Here is an 18,635-nt window from a genome sequence, read left to right on the forward strand (position 1 = left end):
GTCCCATCAGCAAAAATCTCCCACAGGTTCCAGGGACTGGGACTTTGCCATGAAATACGGATCGCCGGTGGGGATGGCCAATAGGCAGAGCCAGCATCTGGGGCTGGGAAGCTTGCAAGTGAGGTGAGCCCACACCCAGATCTGTTCTGAGATTTAATGGGGAGGAGGATCTGACAAGTTAGCAGAAGGAAGGTGAATTTGCCATGTGCTGGTCTTCTCTGCAGAAGAAGATTTTCCTCCAGCTCTAACCACAGGGGACAGGGCCGAGTAAGCAGGTGAAAGGGGTAGGAGAAATTGGGGACGAGAGACTGAGTAGATTGACGGGGGAAGGGACAAGTGAAGCTTTGGAATGTTCCCTTACCTATACAGCTGGGCTGGGTTCCACTCCACGTCCCATCAGACTGACAGAACCGCCGAGCTGAGCCCACCAGCACCAGTGGGGACAGGCAGGAGAATGAAACAGATGAGCGGTAAGTGAATCCTCTGTCTTCTCTCCTGCCTTGAGCTGGTGTCCCGGGGTCACCACAGAACACAGCTAGAAAAGCCAAAGGGTAGTCAGAGGATGGCGACGAATCTCCGTAAGGGCAAATAGTGTTAATGGGTTAAAGACAATTCTATTAATGGCCAAAACCTCCCAACCCCGGCTTTCAAGCGCTGCGATGGCTCAGGAAATTACTAGTGGCAGAAGGTACGCTGGCTGCTTTCGGCTCACTTCTGTCTTTTTGTCAATTACTGTTTAATTAACTTTCACTTTCCAACATCTCCCGGCAGGGAGGAGGAACAGACGGTTTGGATCCTTTTTTTATTGGTCTTTTTTCTGCACAATGGTGTGCTTAACTTTGACTGTATCTTTAATTGCACAAGGTCAAATTGCCACGCGGCGCCGTGTCAGACGTAAAGCCCGTTAATTATATAATAGCCGGGGAAAGGTGTAAGGAATGCGGTTGGGTCTTTGTGCTGTTTAAGATGAAAATGGCTATTGTGCAGCTGCCAAATACTCAAAGCTAAAATCCGGCTTTATCATTCTGAGCTGTTTCACTAATCTGTATTGTATCACGCACGCAGGTTTTCATCCAACCACAGGGCCCTGCCTTTGCTCCACGTTCCAAGGCTTGCTGGAACACTACGGGGCTCTTTTCATGTAAGGCCTTCGCAAGCCGCAGGGGCCAGAATTTCAGAAGAGCTCAGCTCCAACGGAGGCACTTAAATCAGGGCCAGACTTTCAGAAGTGCACAGCGCGTCGGGTGCCTGGCGGGTATTAGGGGTCTTTTGAAAATCTGGCCCCCATTTTGCATGCTAAGCGCTTGGAAAGCTGGGTCCTGATCGATTATCTTCACACCACTCCTCTAAGGTGGCGATGAGTGTCTCCATGTTACAGAAGGGGAAACTGAGGCACACAGCAGTTGGGTAACTTGCAGAGCAAGCGGGTGGCAGGGATGGGGAGAGCACCCAAAACTCCTGGCCCTATCATTCAGCGCACCACACTTCTTCCTTTTCGCCAGCATGCTGCCATCCACCTCTGTCCCGATGGGGTGACGCCCTTGCCTCACTGAAGTCAGTGGTAAAATTCCCATTGATCTCAGTGGGGTTAGGATTTTGCCTGGGGTCAAGAATCACTGGAGTTAGGTCTCCAAACCCATATGAATGTTTAATGCCCCAAGGGGGAAGTCTTTGTCTTGTAAGGATGGGACAAGGATTCCCCCCTGAGGCACAGACATAGCTGTGAGATATTGTGGGGGGTCTCAAGCCTGGGTCCCCAAACAGTCCTCAGACCACAGCCACCACCCAGCAGCTCATAGGTACTAACAGGGAGTGTGGGCTGGTGGACCCTACCTAGGTCACCTTAGGCACTGCCCACAAAGCTCCCAATTGGAGAACATATCTGACCTCTTTGATCAGCTCAGACTCACTATTTAAGTCAGAAGGAGGCACAGCAAGTTGTCTGAGTAACTATTTGAATCCCTGGCTGGTTGCAACATTGAACCCCTGCCTTCTTGTCAGACTCCTGAGACCTGCCTTGTTCCTGATTCCTGACTTCCTGTCATGTTCCTGCCCTACTTCCTTGTTCCAAATCCCTGCCTTCTACAGCACATCCCCGGCTACTGATTCCAGCTCCAATCCTTGGCTTGGTTCTTGACTCTGCCTCTGACCTCCTGTTCCTGGTGTCAGGCTCCTGCTCTCACCACTAGGTCTGACCACCCATGTCCTGATCTATGGCCATAGCTAATTCCCATTATTTGAGAAACAATGTATAAAATCCCACCATGAGTTTCATCTCCCATCAGGCACACCTTTAATGGACGGTATTAACAACTGGGTCACTATCCCTGATATCTCCTTCCTTCACCCTTATGCACCAGGCAATTTTCAGACCAGCAGCCAAGGTTATGCTTTACCAAAAAGTGTTTTGCCTTTAATTCAAAATATTTCCCACTACTGTGGGTGCATGCATGAGCCATGATGCTATCTGAAGGTTGGGGGAATAAGTCAATCACTAATTGTGTATGGGTGGGAAGAAACTTCTCCCATGGGCAGGTTATGCCATAATTGTCCATTATGGAGATTTCATACCTTGCTCTCAAACGTCTGGTACTAGCCAATGCTCAAGAGAAGATACTAGTTTGGACAGACCATTAACTGGATCAAGAAAGACTTATCCTTTGGAGGTGGTGGGACACAGGGGGTTTGGAGTTTAAGGCTAGTGCTCCATCCCCTTTGCACGTGAATACACATGGATGTCTGCTTACGAAAACACTGTGGCAGTTCTCCGGTCCATGTCCCATTCCCTTCACAAGTCAGGACGGCAGGTAGTGAGAGCTGGTATCCTTCCAGGCAGCCATAGCTCACGCTTGAGCCCCAGCTGAAATCTGAGCCCATGACTTTCCCGTTGGGGATGACTTGTGGGGATTTACAGGTGATAGCTGAGCAGCAAACAAAAAGCATATTCAGGTCTAATGACTTCTCAGCGTAGTTATTTCCATTAACAAACAAATCCACATAGGATCAAAGTTACTTTCTGTGAACTGAATGCATCACAGGGAATTTAGCTAGAGGGGGTCTGTGCACACTTTCTGTTATATGCATGTGTGTTTGTGTATCCTGGGATTTTTTTCTTTGAGTTTTAGGGTCAACCAAATCCCAAACCTCGCAGTCAGATCAGCAGGCTTTTGCTAGCTTCCACCGAAGATTATGAATCTGATCCCAGCTTAGTGGGAACATCCCCTCAGGTACTCCAGAAGTTTCACAGATTTTGGAAAACCTAGACAAGTTTCAAGTTAGCGATTAACTCAACAACTCGGTTGAATTTTGCCTGGTTGGAAAGTTTTATAGTACTCTGCTTTCAAGCGCATATGAGCACGGGGCCAGATTCTCAGCTGGTGGTGTAAATCAATGTAACTCCCAAGTGAGAATCTAGCCACATTGTGTCTTGCTCTTGCTACATTAGCTCAAAGTGGCAAGAAGAAAAAAGAAGGAAGTGTTGATCTTCACAGCCTTGCAGGGGAGTGAAGTATTTAGGGAAGATCCCAAGTGACCTGCATTTCTGACAGGTGGACCTTAAGAACTTTGCAGGCTGAGATCAGACAAGCATCCAGATGCTGCTTCACATTTTGTCAGTACCCCTGGGGCAGCAAAACACTGACAAAGAAATCACCCTCTCTTGCAAGATGCCCAGTGCTTCCGCATTCTGATCAGAGAAGCAGAGGCAACCACAGCTCTGAAAAATAATACAAGCAGGGGGTAGAAAAGCTTTCCAGACCTTTTGGGAGGCCGAAGAAAATGCTTCATTCAGGTTTGATTTGAGTTTGGGGTGAAGACTTGCATATTTATGCAAAGTGCTTCATCCATTCATAATGAGGGAGATTGAAATCTCTTTTACAATGGTGTAAATCCCCAATAATGCCACTGAAGTCAATGGACGTACTCCAGAGTTACACTGGTGCACATGGGATCAGAATCTGACCCTTAGAGGCTACCCCAGTTTGGAGAAAGCTCTGCTTTAGAGGGCACTTGTTGTCCATGTTTGATTTCAAATAAAATGTGGCTTTCGTATATACATACTTTTTATTTTTAAATGGACACATTTGATCTTTAAGAGGGGCCACCGGTTCTCCAACTCTCCCTTTTGAACCATGACATGTCCAAAAGGAAGCCAGGCTGGTTCTGAGGCTACTGTAGGATGGACAGATTACCCCAGTGTGAAAGTTCCTCTGCAGACTAGCGTATATACACAGCTTAACAGCACTTTAGCGTGGCAGAGCTATAATACCGTCAATCATTTCTACAAGAAGTACTTACGAGCGTAATGCAACAGTTATTGGAACCTGAGATATTCATGCAACTGGATTAGTAAGTCATAAGCCATACTTAAGAAACCATAAACTGCACAGGTGAAGCATTTTGCAGCGGCTGGGTAATTTCGAAGTATGTCACTGCAAGGTACAGGCCTGGATTATTTATGTCTTCTAAACCACAGTGCAAGTTCCACATTGGGGTGGCTACTTTTGGATCCTCTTGTGCATTGGGATGCTTACGATAGATTCTGCAGCCCACTTTGAACCAGGCTGGGGCCGATCTTCCTTCCTACTGCACGTCATGCATACAATTGGGCTGCCCAGAGGAGCCGGAGTGGGTGCTACCTTTAAAAATCATTTATTGGGCGCGCTCCTGCAAGCCTTCCGTGCTCTGTGCCTCTTGACCTCCTGCTGTCTGTCAGGGGACACTAACGGGGCAAACGTGACAAGATGCCAAGTTTCCCTCCACTAAGGAGAGTGAGCGGCATGCAGTAACCATGTGTAGTTATTTACACTAGGGCAAAGGATGTGTGTGAGGGCAGGGGGAAAGCCACATGCTTCTACCTCAGAATGGAAACACTTTGCCCTGGTCCAGGGCAATGGAGAATCAGATCCAGGTTCTCCTAGAAGGCAGCAGATTTACCTTCACTGGCCATGCTGAACTACAGTCCAGTGACTGTTTGGTTGCACGTGATGTATCACACAGTGCCTGGCAATCTGAGTAAACGGTATCCCTGCAGGGTAAATATAGGAGTATTTCTTTCTTTTAAACCACAGTACAGGTTAGATGGTCATTATTTTTGGACCTACTCAGCATAATTCGCTTGAATGAGTGAGGAATTGCTATGGTTCAGAGCCCTTTAACTCCCACTGATGACCAGTTACTCTCCAGTAGTTCCAATGACTCCTCACATAATTGCTTCATCAATAAGAGCAAAGAGTTCAGAGTCTGGCCCCATGTAGTTATGTGGCACTTTCGCAGTAAAGCTTACTAAGATATCTTTAGTTACAGGAGCCTTGAGGCTTGTAACCTAATATCCTCAGACATTTATAGTAAATAGGGTCTCACCCTTGCAGACAGGTTTGGTGCCATTCCAGGTTCGGTCTTTTGTGCAAATCAAAGAGGATGCCCTGTCCGACTCCATCATGTAGCCAGGAATGCACTGAAACACTACCGTTTTATTGTAGTTAAAGTCATTTCCCAGCCTAAAGCCATTGGCTGGTACACCAGGATCCCCACAGTTTATCACTGGGAAAGGAGAAGACACAATGGTTAAATTTTCTGGTGCACATAACATGGCTCAAGCATATGGATATGCAATGGCTAGAAACCTCACAGTCCCCACTATCTTTCAACGGATGATGGTGATCTATCAGCCCCTGAGATGTATGGGCTACAGGGTAAACCTGGGAGCTGGCTCAACCAGAGCAAAGTTTGGAAATGTGTGCGCAAAAAACTTTGCCCATGCTCAGTGGCGTGGACAATAGTCATAACAAATGGCTCTAAGGCCTAGCATTATGCAAAATGATGTGTTAATTAGCACATTACGGGGGCCCTGAGGTTTAATCATAACCAGTTAACATGCCTTTAAACATGACTTGTCCCTGTTTGTCCTAAATGCTGTATGTTGTTTGCAGACAGAATACATTTTCCTAACACAGGCCTGGCCTCATCCACACCTTTCATCTGTCATTCTAAGGACCTAAGTGAACACAGTATATGTTCAACAAAAGCTTCCAAGCTATGGCCCAATCAGGGCACGTACTGGGAGCTGACACACCATAGGGCAGGACTCTGTAGTAGAGCTTACGTCTAGTCATGAGATTTACGACTGCAGAGCACGTAGCTTAGCTGAAAAGACCATCCGAAGCGGGAGTATTCCATGAGGCACTCGGGGCCTCAAAGTTTGCATGAAGAATTATCTCCACTGGCAGTAGATAGTTTTATTACACTTCTGAACACATTGGGTTTACATGTGCCTGTAAGTCTTAAACTGGAGTCACATGCACTCTTTGAAAACCTAGCCCTAGTGCCTTATGTTTGTTATTTACCTTGTCTCCCAGGAATCCACTCAGCTGCTCACCTGTACACTCAGGAGTGCTGCCTGTCCAGGTTCCATTGACAGTACAGTGCCTGCTCAGCACGCCCGTGGAATAATAGCCTTCCCGGCACTGATATATAATGGAGCTGGAGAAAACCAAGCCGTCGTTAAATACAACTCGAGCGTTGCTTGGAGTCCCTGGATTTCCACAAGATATAACTAAAAAGCCAAAATAGCAGAATTAGAAAAAAATTAAAGATGACCCTGATCTCAACCAAAGCAATTCAGCTGCAAAAATCTCCGGATTAATCAGTGGACCACATGCGGTTTTGGAGTGAAATCAACTGTACCTATCAATTCTGTTAGTCTATAAGCTGCCACAGGACTCTTTGTCGCGTTGTACCTCCCAACGCAAGTAAAGAATCCCAAGAGCAATGGATACAACTTGCCCTGGGAAACCACGAGGAAGCACATCTCAATGCTGTGTGACTTCTGTGGTGAGCGACTGAGAAGTTCTCCTGCACCAGAAGCTAATTTCTCCAGCAGAAGATACTCCAGCACGTACCCCATTGATTTCACACTGGGATTCAAGAACATACACTGGCTGCAAGCCTCCGGATTACAGGTCTCTACTGAATTGAAAGAGGTGCTGGTTTTATGCCCCTGGATACTGATCACTCTGCAGGATTGAGCCATTAAATTAGCCGAACCTGACATGCAGCTCAAAGAGACAAAGCTGGGCTCTGGGTGGAATGATGGAGGAGGAGGTGGCACCTAGACAGCTCAGCACTAGCAGGTTATTGGAGTCGCTCATTGCTAATCTGAATTCAAACCCAGATTGGTAGTGACCAAAACAGATACCATTGAATGTTGGCTCGGTGAGCTGTGTGAAACAAGGTGGGTTCAGCCCAGTTTCTAGAAATGTCTGCACAAACGGAGAAACTGGCGATGACTGTCACATTAGTGTCAATAGAGGAGCCGATATGGGCCATGAGACACCTTGTTTTCCCTTCAGGCGCTTCTTGCAGCTCAAGATTATGACACATCTGGGCATGGGAATCGGCACCCTGATCTGGCTCTGAATTTCACTGCTGGCTTCAAGTCTCTATCATGGGTTGAACCAAACCCGTAGGTCCCAGCATCTGCAGACAGTTAAAGGGATCTGAGCTTCATAGCTGGGGCTCGTGTCTGCTTTGGAAGCCAATCTTTGCAGACTTCAAGGGAATCGAAGCAGCGGGGGACTCAGCTACCCTTCCATAATGGCAGCCGCTCCTGCTTATTGCCTGCGTATATCCAATTATGCTTTCAGCTGGGGGAGAATATTGCGACGATACAATTATAGGTTTGTCAGCACCCAGGTTTTATGTCTAAACTGCCTCGGTTCCACTGCAATAAAAGGGCATCAGACTGAATGGCAGTACGCACAGTCCTGTCATGGCAAAATAAGTACCTGCAATAATTGCATCCAGCCCTCATTTACTGTGGAATTACAGTACATGAAAGAAAATCACATGAATCAATAAAGGCTTAAACCGTTTGTCTCTGACTATTTGACAAGGAAATTCCCCTGGCAATGCAACACCATCTCGCATGCTGCAAGAGCATCAGTTTGGAAATAACAAGGTGCCCAAGTCTCCAGGCTCTATCGCTGCCCCCCAGACCAGACACCTGTGGGAGTGGAATATTGCCTGCCATTCTGCACAGGTAAATGAATCTCACTTGGGTCACGGACTGAATGTACTGTGCACAGCTGTAAGGAGAGGCCCCCTTCTTCCTTGTTACTTGGTTTGCTGACAGCAGGTTAACATATGAGCTTGTCGGATGTGTATCTGTTTGACAGGGAAAAACTAATAACCATTCCAGCTTGTGTGCGCAGACATTTTGCATGGCACGAAAATCACGTGGGGTGCTCTCTAGTTACAGATTCCTCATGCAGCCAAAGTCTCAATGATACATAGTGTCATTTCCAATAAATGTGGGGATAAAAGTCAGATTCTATCAGCTTAGGAAAAGCACTGGATAAATATTTCACTGTCATGTCTATGCATCATCCTCTCTCTCCTCCCCCCCACCTGCCTCGCGTATGCCCCCCGCCAAAATGCACACAGCCGATTCTAAAATAGCCACTGCTACAAAAATTAATCGTGACTTCGGAAAAAGGTGTCAATGGGAAAGGAATGACGACGGTGCAATGTTACGGCACAGTCGAGCACGTGAATATAGAGTAGTAATTCCAATCGGACGTCTGCCGAAAGCCTGCATTGCCCTGGATATAAAAGAGACCTCAAACTTATGGGCAAGTGCTCAGACTTCAAAGTCATATTTAAAATAACTCAGAGCCCAAGCCAGGAAGCCACGATCCATGTAAAGAATTTCCCATGGCATTAATGGGAGCTGGGAGCACCAGCACGATCAGGTGACAGAAGAAAACTGAGCGGCATTGGTGTTTGGAGGAAGCACATATCAAGATCAACCCCACTCCTCACCAAACAAGAAAATAATTCGACAAGCAAAATACATGGGTTGGGACTGTTGGTCTTGTTCCTTCGTTAACTGGAAAATATTTCAAGGGATGAGACCCATATAAAATGATATATTTTAACAAAAAGTGTCAGATCCTCAGCTGCAACAAAGGAATGCAAAGGTGTAGGGAACCCATGGCCCTGCCCCCTTTCCCTTGGCCACACCCCCACACTGGTGACAGGAAGGGGAGCTGTCGTACCGCCATCTCCCTAAACTGGTGTGAGCCTCCTCTGGCTTGTTACGGTGGCTGGATTGTTGCCAGGAATGTGGTGCAAAGCAGCCACACTCCCGCTCTGAATCTGGGTTTATAAATCTCCACCTGAATTACTAACAGCTTGTCAGACTGTCAAAATGGAGAGGAATTTAACGATCTAATTCACTTTTCACACTTTATGCTGATTATTTTCTTGAACTTCCCCTCAGCCGTGGAAAGTGAAATTAGATTGATCTGTTTAGTCAGTTTCACTTTCGGGGTCTAGCAATAATGATACCATGCTGTTCTGTAGCGCCTTTCCTCTCAGGGTCTCAGTGCGCTTTCAAATGAGTAATGAATGATGCCCCCAAGGGAGGCATTATTATGCTGATTTTAACAGATGGGAAAATCAGTCAGGGAAAGATGAAATGATTTGGCCAAGATCATATAATGATTCTGTGGAATAGCTGGAAACTGAACCCAGAAATGCTGACTCGCCGTTCTCTGCTCTAACCACTAGGCACCTTCTCCTCACAGAGTTGAGAACAGAACCCAGGAGTCCTGACTCCCAATCCCCTGCTCTAACCACTAAGACAGCCTTACTGTATTCCAGAGTTAGCACAACACACTCTGGTTTATGAGCAATGCCGTGGAATGCTTACCACTAAAAATGATGTCTATAGACACACACATCTAATTGCAAACATTTCTATTAATAACTAATTGTTGTAAATCTCTTCACCCCATATATTTTTTGTTTCCGTAGCACACCTATATTTTGTGCCTATATTATTCTGATGGCGGCCCTTTGAAACCAACACGATAGACGTGGCTGTTAAAAGTAATCACCATTGCTGCTAAAGATAAGGAGAGAGCCCTGTGCTGGGGGGGAGATCAGGCCGAGAATTACAATGAGGAAGGCGAGCATTGCTTGGGAAGTAATGGGACTTTATCATTTGTGGTGGTGCATGAGATTCACTAATGGGGAGGCTAATACCATTATGCAGGGAGACAGCAGCTCAGTTGTGAAACTGGCTGTGTGCCTACACAAGACAGTAACAGAGCATAAGCGGCATCCTTATTTCCCTGCATGAGTTACCTGCACTGGCCAGCAAAGTCAGAAAGAAGCTGGGTCAGATTAGAGAATCCAGATCAACACACAGACAAACACCAGACTGTGGTCAGACCCCTGAAACACACTTGTGGACCAGGATTTTGAAAAAAAAACAACAACAACTCAGCACCAGCTCAGGTTTTCAACAGAGCTCAATGCATTGGGTGCTGAGACTGTTTGAAAATCTGGTTGTAAATGGAGCAATGGGAGCTGGGCACTTGAAAATCTGGCTGTGAGCTCTTCTGAAATTTTTCCCACTGATGTCGTTTGGAAGTTGTAGATCCTTTCAACATCTAATTGTTTCCCCTCATTGCTGTTAAGTCGAGGGCAAGTTTGATTGCTTTCCTGCATGGCTTCCTACCTATTCAAGTTGTGGTTATTAAATAAAGATGGCTACTAATCAAGAGTGACTTCAAAATGAAGGCGAGTAGTAACAGTTATTGGTATAGGAGTTTTCACCAGGTGGCGCTTGTGACGTTTCACTCCATATTCTTTATGAAAATATGCTTATGATATGAATATGACATAACAGATTCTTTATGCAAGATATCATTGGAAAGGTTATAATTTACTGAATGTGATTATCCAATTTGTATGCACGTATCATTTCTGTATCTAAAGTTAGGAATATGGACTATGCAACAATTACAACTGGGTGTGTATTGGGAAGACACCCACCAGACGACAGGCCATCAAATTTGACGAGCCATCAGGAAGGAACAACAGAACCAGGAAGTTTCTAATCTCTCCCCCTCCTGGGAGGTGTCCGGGACGTAACTATGACATTAGTAGGTCAGGTGGTATCGTCACCAGATACTAAACATTACCTGGGACTTGTAACTTTCCATTGGAAGGGAAGGCGGGGGGGGGGGGAGGGACAAAGGATTGCCACCTTATCTAAATCCTAGTTAAGTGTGGGGAGGAAGACAAACAGGACTCCTCCTCTCCGGGGCCTGTCTTCCCAAGAAGAAAGACTGCTAAAGACACCTGAAGGGAAGGCTGGGGGAGTCCAGACTGAGACAGGGGTCCAGTCTGAAAAGAAATATAACTGGAACTCTGAACCAAAGAAACTTTGCAACCTGCCTAAAATAACATTTAGGGTAAGAAATTACATTTTGTAACGTGTTTCTTAAGTATATTGAGCTTAGTTTGCGTACTTTGGTTTATTTGCTCAGTAATCTGCTTTGTTCTGTTTACTATCTCTTTAACCACTTAAGATCCACCTTTTGTAGTTAATAAACGTATTTCTTGTTTATAACATAACCCCGTGTGTACAGTTCATAATTGAATGGGGGTGGGGTGGGGAATAAGAGGCTGTGCATACCTTCCTCCACATTGAGGGAAGAGCCGGATTTTATACTATATCTTTGGGTCTGCACTCCTAGGGAGGTGGACACCTGAGTGCTAGGGCAAGTCCCTTAAGCTGAGCCTTCCCAGAACTGATCTCAGTGTCTGTTTCGTTCTGCAGTTTGGAGCGGCCCTGCCTGTGTGTGTGCTGGAGGAAGCTCAATAGCTTGGCTCAGCAAGACAGGTAAAAAGGGTGCCCAGGTTGGCATAACAGGCAGGCTCAGTGGTATCTCAGCACATCAGGTGGCATCCAAAGGGGGGCAACCCATCACAGCGCTGTCACACAGTCTTCCAAGTTCTTTTTCTGCGAGCAAGTTTTGACTCTTGGGAAGACATGGCATGTGGTGGTTAGTTCTGAGTTATGCCAGAGGCAGCTTGGGGAGAGAGGGAGTAGGGGAGTTTGGTGTCTGCCTTGGGCTCTGATTAGTGTCATTTCTTGAGGCACAGTTGCTTCCAGGGAACCAGGCAGGCGCGTTGGGATGAGATTCCCAGAAGAAGGGAGTGTCCTGTGAGCTGCTTGACCATCTCCGTTCAGGACTGATGTATGTGCCTAAACATAGCAAGTTCCATTTAGAAGACACTCAGACTATGTCGCTGATTTATCCTCCCCTGGGAAGCCAAGCTACAAGGCCACAGATATCAGCTACCATTTGCCATAAGGGGCATCACAAGTATCAGAAGAAGGGGCCACGTTATTATTTATTTACTACAGAGGCTTCTAGGGCACATGTTCTCATCCCATACCATTACATACAGTGCTGCTCTTAACATTCCCTCTGCCCGGCAGGGTGAATCACATCGAATTACACGGAGTGGTGTTTCTTTTAATTTTTTTTTTTAAAAGGTCCTTCCCCTTCCGAACTGGTGGCATTTTAAGGCTCGATGACTGTCAAACCTGAAGCACAGCAATTCCCTCCAGGAAGCTTCTCTTCTCCTCTCCTACAGATTAAAGCTGTTTACTAAAGAGGATTCCAGTCTAGGTAGCATGTAAATAAAATGTCCCACACGTGCCCCCCGGTCTAATCCTTACAGCGGACAGAATCGTCCTTTTGGGTCTTGCTGCCAGTCAGCAGACAGGCTGAATTGGTCTCCTAACAATGCCTGACACATCAGGCAAAATCCACTGCGGGAATAACACATAGCTCAGAGCATTCGGAGTCCTAAAGCCTTCACTTTGCAGATGGTAATTTACATACTGTTTAAATTAAATAGTAACCTACATTCCCCTCAACATGCAGAGGGGAAAAAAATCCTGTCACAAGCATATTCTCAGTGGTCAAATTGGGATCAATTAAAATAAACGCATTTCTGTTTACTTAAACTGGCAAACACCAGCGAGGGTCCTGCCTCATTCTGGCTGTGGATTTTGTTTAATTCATCTGGCGCGATAATAAACACGCTAAAAGCAAATGTTCCATTCAGCTTTTCAAGGAAGGAGGAGAAACTATAAAGCTTAACGGCAACTAACAATGCAATTGCAGCGTCTATTGTGCAGGAGAGCAAGTGATTTTTGTTTTGTTCCCTCGGCCCTTCATTCCTTAGCGCTGTGCATGGAGAGATGGACGGAGAAGAAAGCAGGGGGAGGGAGGGGAGCTTGTAAATTTGCATGTACATTTTAAAACTTGCTGGAAATTAAAGCTAAATGGGGCTTGAAAGCTGAGATTTTAGAAAGCCTGGAAAGCTGGTTCTACTGGAAATGATGCGGCCTCTGCTGTCTAACACAGTCAGCAGCGCTGAGGCGTTCCAGCCGTTACCGATAATTGACTCGTTTGATCTCAATCCATTTGTACCTTATGAAAAAATGATTGTGGGCTTTTTAAAAATAATTCCTCCTCTTTCTTGTTTGACTTCTAGAGCAGTTGAAAGGCACCTGACAGCTCAAGGGAATAAAGCCCCTTTCCTTACCCAGCTGGGCACTCAGAAGATCTGGATTCGGTTCCTGCCTCTGCCACACCCCTTCTCCGTGACCTTGGGTGAGTCACTTTGGTCCTGATTCAGCAAAACACTTATTTTAAGTTAAGCACATGCTTAAATTCCGTGGTCTTCAGAGTGAACCATGTGCTCAGCTGCTTTGTTGGACTGGGATATCATCTCTTTCTGCTGCAGTTTTCCTACTTTTTCCCCGCCCGGTCTATTTAGACGGTAAGTCCTGTAGTGCAGGGATGGACTTGTCTTACGTGTCCGTACAGCACCTGGTACAATGGGGTCCTGATCCCAGCCGGGGCCTCTAGGGACTATAAACAACTTGCTCCCCCATCACCGGGCAGGGACAACAGACGATTCTGCCCAGTGCAGCGCCTGCAGTGAGCTGGCGCACCCTTGCTTTGCAGGGCAAGATGGTAGCTTGATCTCTGTCCCCTTTCATTTCTCAGCCTCTCTGGCAACATTAACAAGGGTGGCAATTAATCAACAGTGCTTTTTTTGTGCCGCAGACCTTGGTCTACTCAAGAACAGACAGAGCTCCTCCACGCCCATTTTGCACCGCGGCTAACAGAAAGGAACGATTTTCACTCGCTGGGCAGGGTCGAACTGAGGCCCTGCAGGCTCCTCCTGACTTGATTATGTTTTCTGTTCCTAGCCGCCGAGCATGAGGTGTGAGTCAGAGACAGACAATGCCCTACAGAGGCGCTGAACGGCTGCGTTGGCATGCTGGAGCTCTGCCACGCCAATGCTGAATGGGGCTCCCATGGAGAGGTCCATACATTCAAATGGGCTAATTCAGAAATATGGAAGGGGAGATGCAATTTAGCAGGTTTTTAAATATGATTAGCCCCAATTTAGGGCTATGGAACATATTAATCACTCTGATTCAGATCACGCCTTGGAGACCTCTAATCACCAGGTTTTAACGAGTCGGGGAATATGGAACTTGGGTGCTGGGGTATTCTCCCTCCTCCCGTCCAAAAATATATAGATGACTCCTGGCTCTGGGAGTTCTTCTTGGACCTGGGCTTATTTACGGCGGGTCGGCTGAACCCGATCCAAGAGTTATGCCTTTGATGAAGTTGCAATTACCTACAGACGTAGGAGCGGCTGGGTCGGAACAAGCTTTTCAATAGGATTTCATTAGTCTGGGAACGTGGTTACTACTGAGAAACCATTATCACATTCTGCAGAAGCTAAAAAAGCCCGGCGCTGTGTGTGGTTTCTAAAGCAGACCAATCAGCTAGTGACATGTAGAGTATGCGGGCCACAGATGTCAACGTTTGGGCTTCGATGCAGCAAAGTAGTTAAGCACACGCTTAGCTTTAAGGCACATCAGAGGGACTGAAGCAGGCATTTAAGCCCACCCCATTTCTGTAAAGCAGGGAAGTCTGTGTTTATGTCCCATCGACGCCAATAGGTCTTAAGAACATGCTCTACGTTAAGGATGCGTATTGCCAAATCAGGTCCTTGCTGACTAAAGTCAAGCACCTAAATAAGAGGCCTGACTTGCAGAGGAGTTGAGCACCTGTAGCTTCTGTTCAGTATAGTGCTTCTGCTTAAATATGGATTCACGCCCCATTAGGCATTGAAAGCTTTGGCCTTACCCACTACATGTATATCCTTAGCTAAAACCATATACAGCTGATTAGGGTCCAAAGAGATTTGGGGGGGGAGGGGGGGGAGGAATTGAGCTGGGGACAGCACCTTCAGTGATGGAGGCAGGCACCATGCCTGGATATGGCCTGCTGGCTTCAGGGACACTGACGGAAACAGCAAAGAACAAGTTTTGTTTCACTTGCCTGTGCTTTTCCCCCAAGTGCAACCTGGTGGATAGTGGGTTGGGGCCAGGGTTTGACCCCCATCCTGCCCAAACATGCCTGTCTGGGTAGATAATTGCTGCCAGCTGCACTGGCTGCCCCTGTGGGGGTACACGGGGATGGGAGAAAGGACTTTGCCACCTGCTTTCCACCTCTACCAAAATGCACATGCCTGGGGCCAGCCATAACGAGCGCTGCTGGTTAAAACCCCATCCCCGTGCAGCGTGGGACAAAAATGACCGTGCACGTGGCTGTAACAGTGGCCGTGGGCATGCCAGGCTGGGAAGCAGAGTCAGCATTGTGGGCTCAGTTCTCAAACCCTGGGTTCAAAGCCTGACTTAGAGCTGAAGCACCAGTGAGCCAGTGGCCTATGTCTCCGATCAGCCTATGTCCCAAACACCATGCCTTCCCCGGCACCATTTGGCACAACTGAGAGTCTGCTCAGTAGAGACAGGTCTGGAGTAGCCGGGGGAGGGGCACTGGGGAGTCCGACTGGCCTGGCAGAGGGGCTGCAAGTCAGGGCATCAGCAGCGTTGCATGTGGCGAGCCCGCACTGGAACAGGAAGAGGTGCTGTGGATTAGGACTGGGACGCTCTGGCAGAGCTGCGTTGGTTCAGGGGGAGGCAGGGTCTTGAATGGCTGGCTGTGCTGCAGGTCGGGATGGAGAAGATGTGAAATAACGGCAGGTGAAGAGCTTGCATAACCCTGCTTGTGCTGCCTCAGTGCTGTCAGTCCTCACTCCTGCCTGCCTTAAATGTACTCGCAACATTAAAACAAAAAGATGGAAATCCCTGCTCCAGAAAGTCAAATCTAAGACTCAGAGAGTGCAGCCCCACGGATACCTGACCCTGTTTGCACCTTGCCGTGAATACAAACAACAGAGACACAGCGCACGACTCCACACTGAGAATGACTTGCCTATTTCGGTTGGCGAGGGCCTAACACTAAACCACCACATTATAGGAATAATGTTACTATTATTCATAAAGCTGTGATTCAAAACTAAAATAGCCCCACTGCATCCTGGTGCCTTTTGAATTCGAGGGGTTATTGATCCCATATTAATATATACAGCCCCTGCCGATCCCCTCCACCAACCCCCCCCCCCCCCCCCCCCAAAAACGGCAAAGAAAAAATAATGCTCCTCCCGCCCGAAGGCCTCAGTAAATTAATAAATGTGACGCGGTGTCTTCAATCAAGGGCTGCATCAATCTGGAATACATTTCCAATTCATTTAAACTCTCTCCGAGCTCTTGGCTTTCAAATCAGCTGAGGAGAAGGACTTGCGCAGGTCTCCTTGCTCATCGGTTTCCTGCCTAGTTTGGAGCTTTTGTTCCTTCTCGGATTGATTTTTAAACACTTCTGTAATAGCAACAGGCAGCACAGTGGCTCGCAGGAGCTGGCCCGGGGTTTATCAGGTTGGATTAGGGGTTTTTTATTCTTTTTCTTCAAACAACATAAAAGGGATTTTTTAAAATAAAAAATGTTTATTAGGATTTTAATTTGTGTTATGCACCGCTGTGTCATGTAACTTATTCATACCCGCACCAGCTCTGGCTTTCACAAAGGTTCCAGGCAAGGAAAGTTTCCCTTTTTGCTGAATTTTCTCCCCCGAACTGGTATTTAATCCATTGGTGGCCCCGGATTTGGAGATTCTAAGCCCAGAAGGAACCATTATGACCATCTAGTCTGACTCCTGGATAGCTCAGACCAGAGAATTCCACCAGCCATTCCTGCACCCAACCCAATAACTGGTGAGGTGGGAACACCGTCAGGGCCGGCTCCAGGGTTTTGGCCGCCCCAAGCAGCCAAAAAAAATAAAAAAGCGCGATCGCAATCTTCGGCGGCAATTCGGCGGAAGGTCCTTCGCTCCCAGCTGGAGTGAGGGACCATCCGCTGAATTGCCGCCGAATAGCTGGACGTGCCGCCCCTCTCCGGAGCGGCCGCCCCAAGCACCTGCTTGACAAGCTGGTGCCTGGAGCCGGCTCTGGGAACACGGGCTGAACGGAGCGGAGAATCAGCCTCCAGCAGACACATCCAAGGTAAAACAGGCCAAAAGGGCTTTTCCTCGTTCCAGCCTCAGATGCTGAAATGAACCCAGCCATCGTGGGGCCCCAGTGAGACCACTGCATGAGGCCTGGCAGATCCAGGTTGGACACAGCACAGAGACATGTGCCCCCCACCCCTTTTCTACTGGGACGTGGAACATGGGGGATGAGACCTGCAGGTATTTGGAGGGTGCAGAAGTGTGAACCACTGTCCCCTCAAAGGTTGGCAGGAAACCCTGGAGTAAGCTAATAAAACAGGTGCCCCTCATGGTTTCTTGCCAGCTAGAGCAGTGGGGAGGTCAGCCGGGGGCTTTGGTACGCCTTCTGCCCCTCCTACACAGCAAGGCCGGGTGTAAGGCAGCCCTAATTATCTTGCTGTGATGGCTCCACTAAGTAGGGCACTACAACACCCAGGAGCCCCCTCCCTGCTGTACATCCCCAATCGCCTGGCCAGGCGAGGGGGAAAAGTCCTGCACCAGAAAGTAACTGGGCTCTCTCTGGATGCGGCGGCTGCCTGGCGGCGGGGAGCTGCAGAGAAGCTGAATGCAAAGGGGAATCTCCAGGCAGAGGATGCAGAGCCAAGTGCGGACCAGGCTGTGAATGCCGTACAGGACAGCGGGGTGCAGGTCTGTGTGGGACCTTACCGTGCAGGGAACCATTGCAGAGAGGCCCCAGAGAGACACCGTAACGGAGTCTGACCTGGAAACCCACAAGCTCCTATTTGCTTGAACAGAGTCTGGACTGGAGAGGACGCCTGAGGCTCTAGGTCCGGACTCTACACTGGACGGCTCCTGGGACCCAGACATTTCTTGCTATGGCTCACTTTGAACTGTAACTGTTTCAGCCTCTGTACCTAGGGTATTTGTAACCTTTCCCTTTCCTGACAAGCTTAGTAAAATACCCTGGCCCTTCGCCATGTGTCTGAGTGGTTACTGGGACCCATCAGGACTAGCCCTCACAAGGCCTCACCAATGAGGCAACCACGGTGCTTGCCTCTGAGCTGTGGTACATGGGGCACATACCAGCACCATAAGGGGTGTGGCGTACTCCACGTTCCCCTGGAGAGACAGCCCGCGAGCAGGGGAGCGGTACCTTCGCACTCCGGCTGCGTGCCGCTCCAGGAGCCGTTGGCATGGCAGGTCCTCTCCGACGAACCCCGGAGGGTGTAGCCTGGTTCACAGCTGAACCGAACCATGCTGTCCACACCAAACTCGCTGCCCAGCCTGATGCCGTGCGAAGGGATCCCTGGGTCACCACACGTTCCCTGGCTGCCTCCTGCCGAGCGGAGAAAAACACTTTGTCAGCAACAGCCAGGGGCAGCAGTGCAGGCGTC

General features: G+C 48.0%; 1 protein-coding gene across 1 annotated transcript in view; it reads right to left on the reverse strand.

Moving 5' to 3' along the window:
• Window positions 1-18,635, reverse strand: part of CSMD2 (CUB and Sushi multiple domains 2) — a 563,976-nt gene that overhangs the window by 24,101 nt on the left and 521,240 nt on the right. The window contains exons 57-61 of the mRNA XM_065576901.1: window positions 18,395-18,577; window positions 6,377-6,553; window positions 5,362-5,541; window positions 2,748-2,921; window positions 362-535 (exon numbers count right to left, since the gene is read on the reverse strand). Coding sequence (XP_065432973.1) covers window positions 362-535; window positions 2,748-2,921; window positions 5,362-5,541; window positions 6,377-6,553; window positions 18,395-18,577 — 888 coding nt within the window. The remainder of the gene's footprint in view (window positions 1-361; window positions 536-2,747; window positions 2,922-5,361; window positions 5,542-6,376; window positions 6,554-18,394; window positions 18,578-18,635) is intronic.

The sequence above is a fragment of the Chrysemys picta genome, chromosome 23 (assembly GCF_011386835.1).
Source record: "Chrysemys picta bellii isolate R12L10 chromosome 23, ASM1138683v2, whole genome shotgun sequence".
In the NCBI taxonomy this organism is placed as follows: domain Eukaryota; kingdom Metazoa; phylum Chordata; order Testudines; family Emydidae; genus Chrysemys; species Chrysemys picta.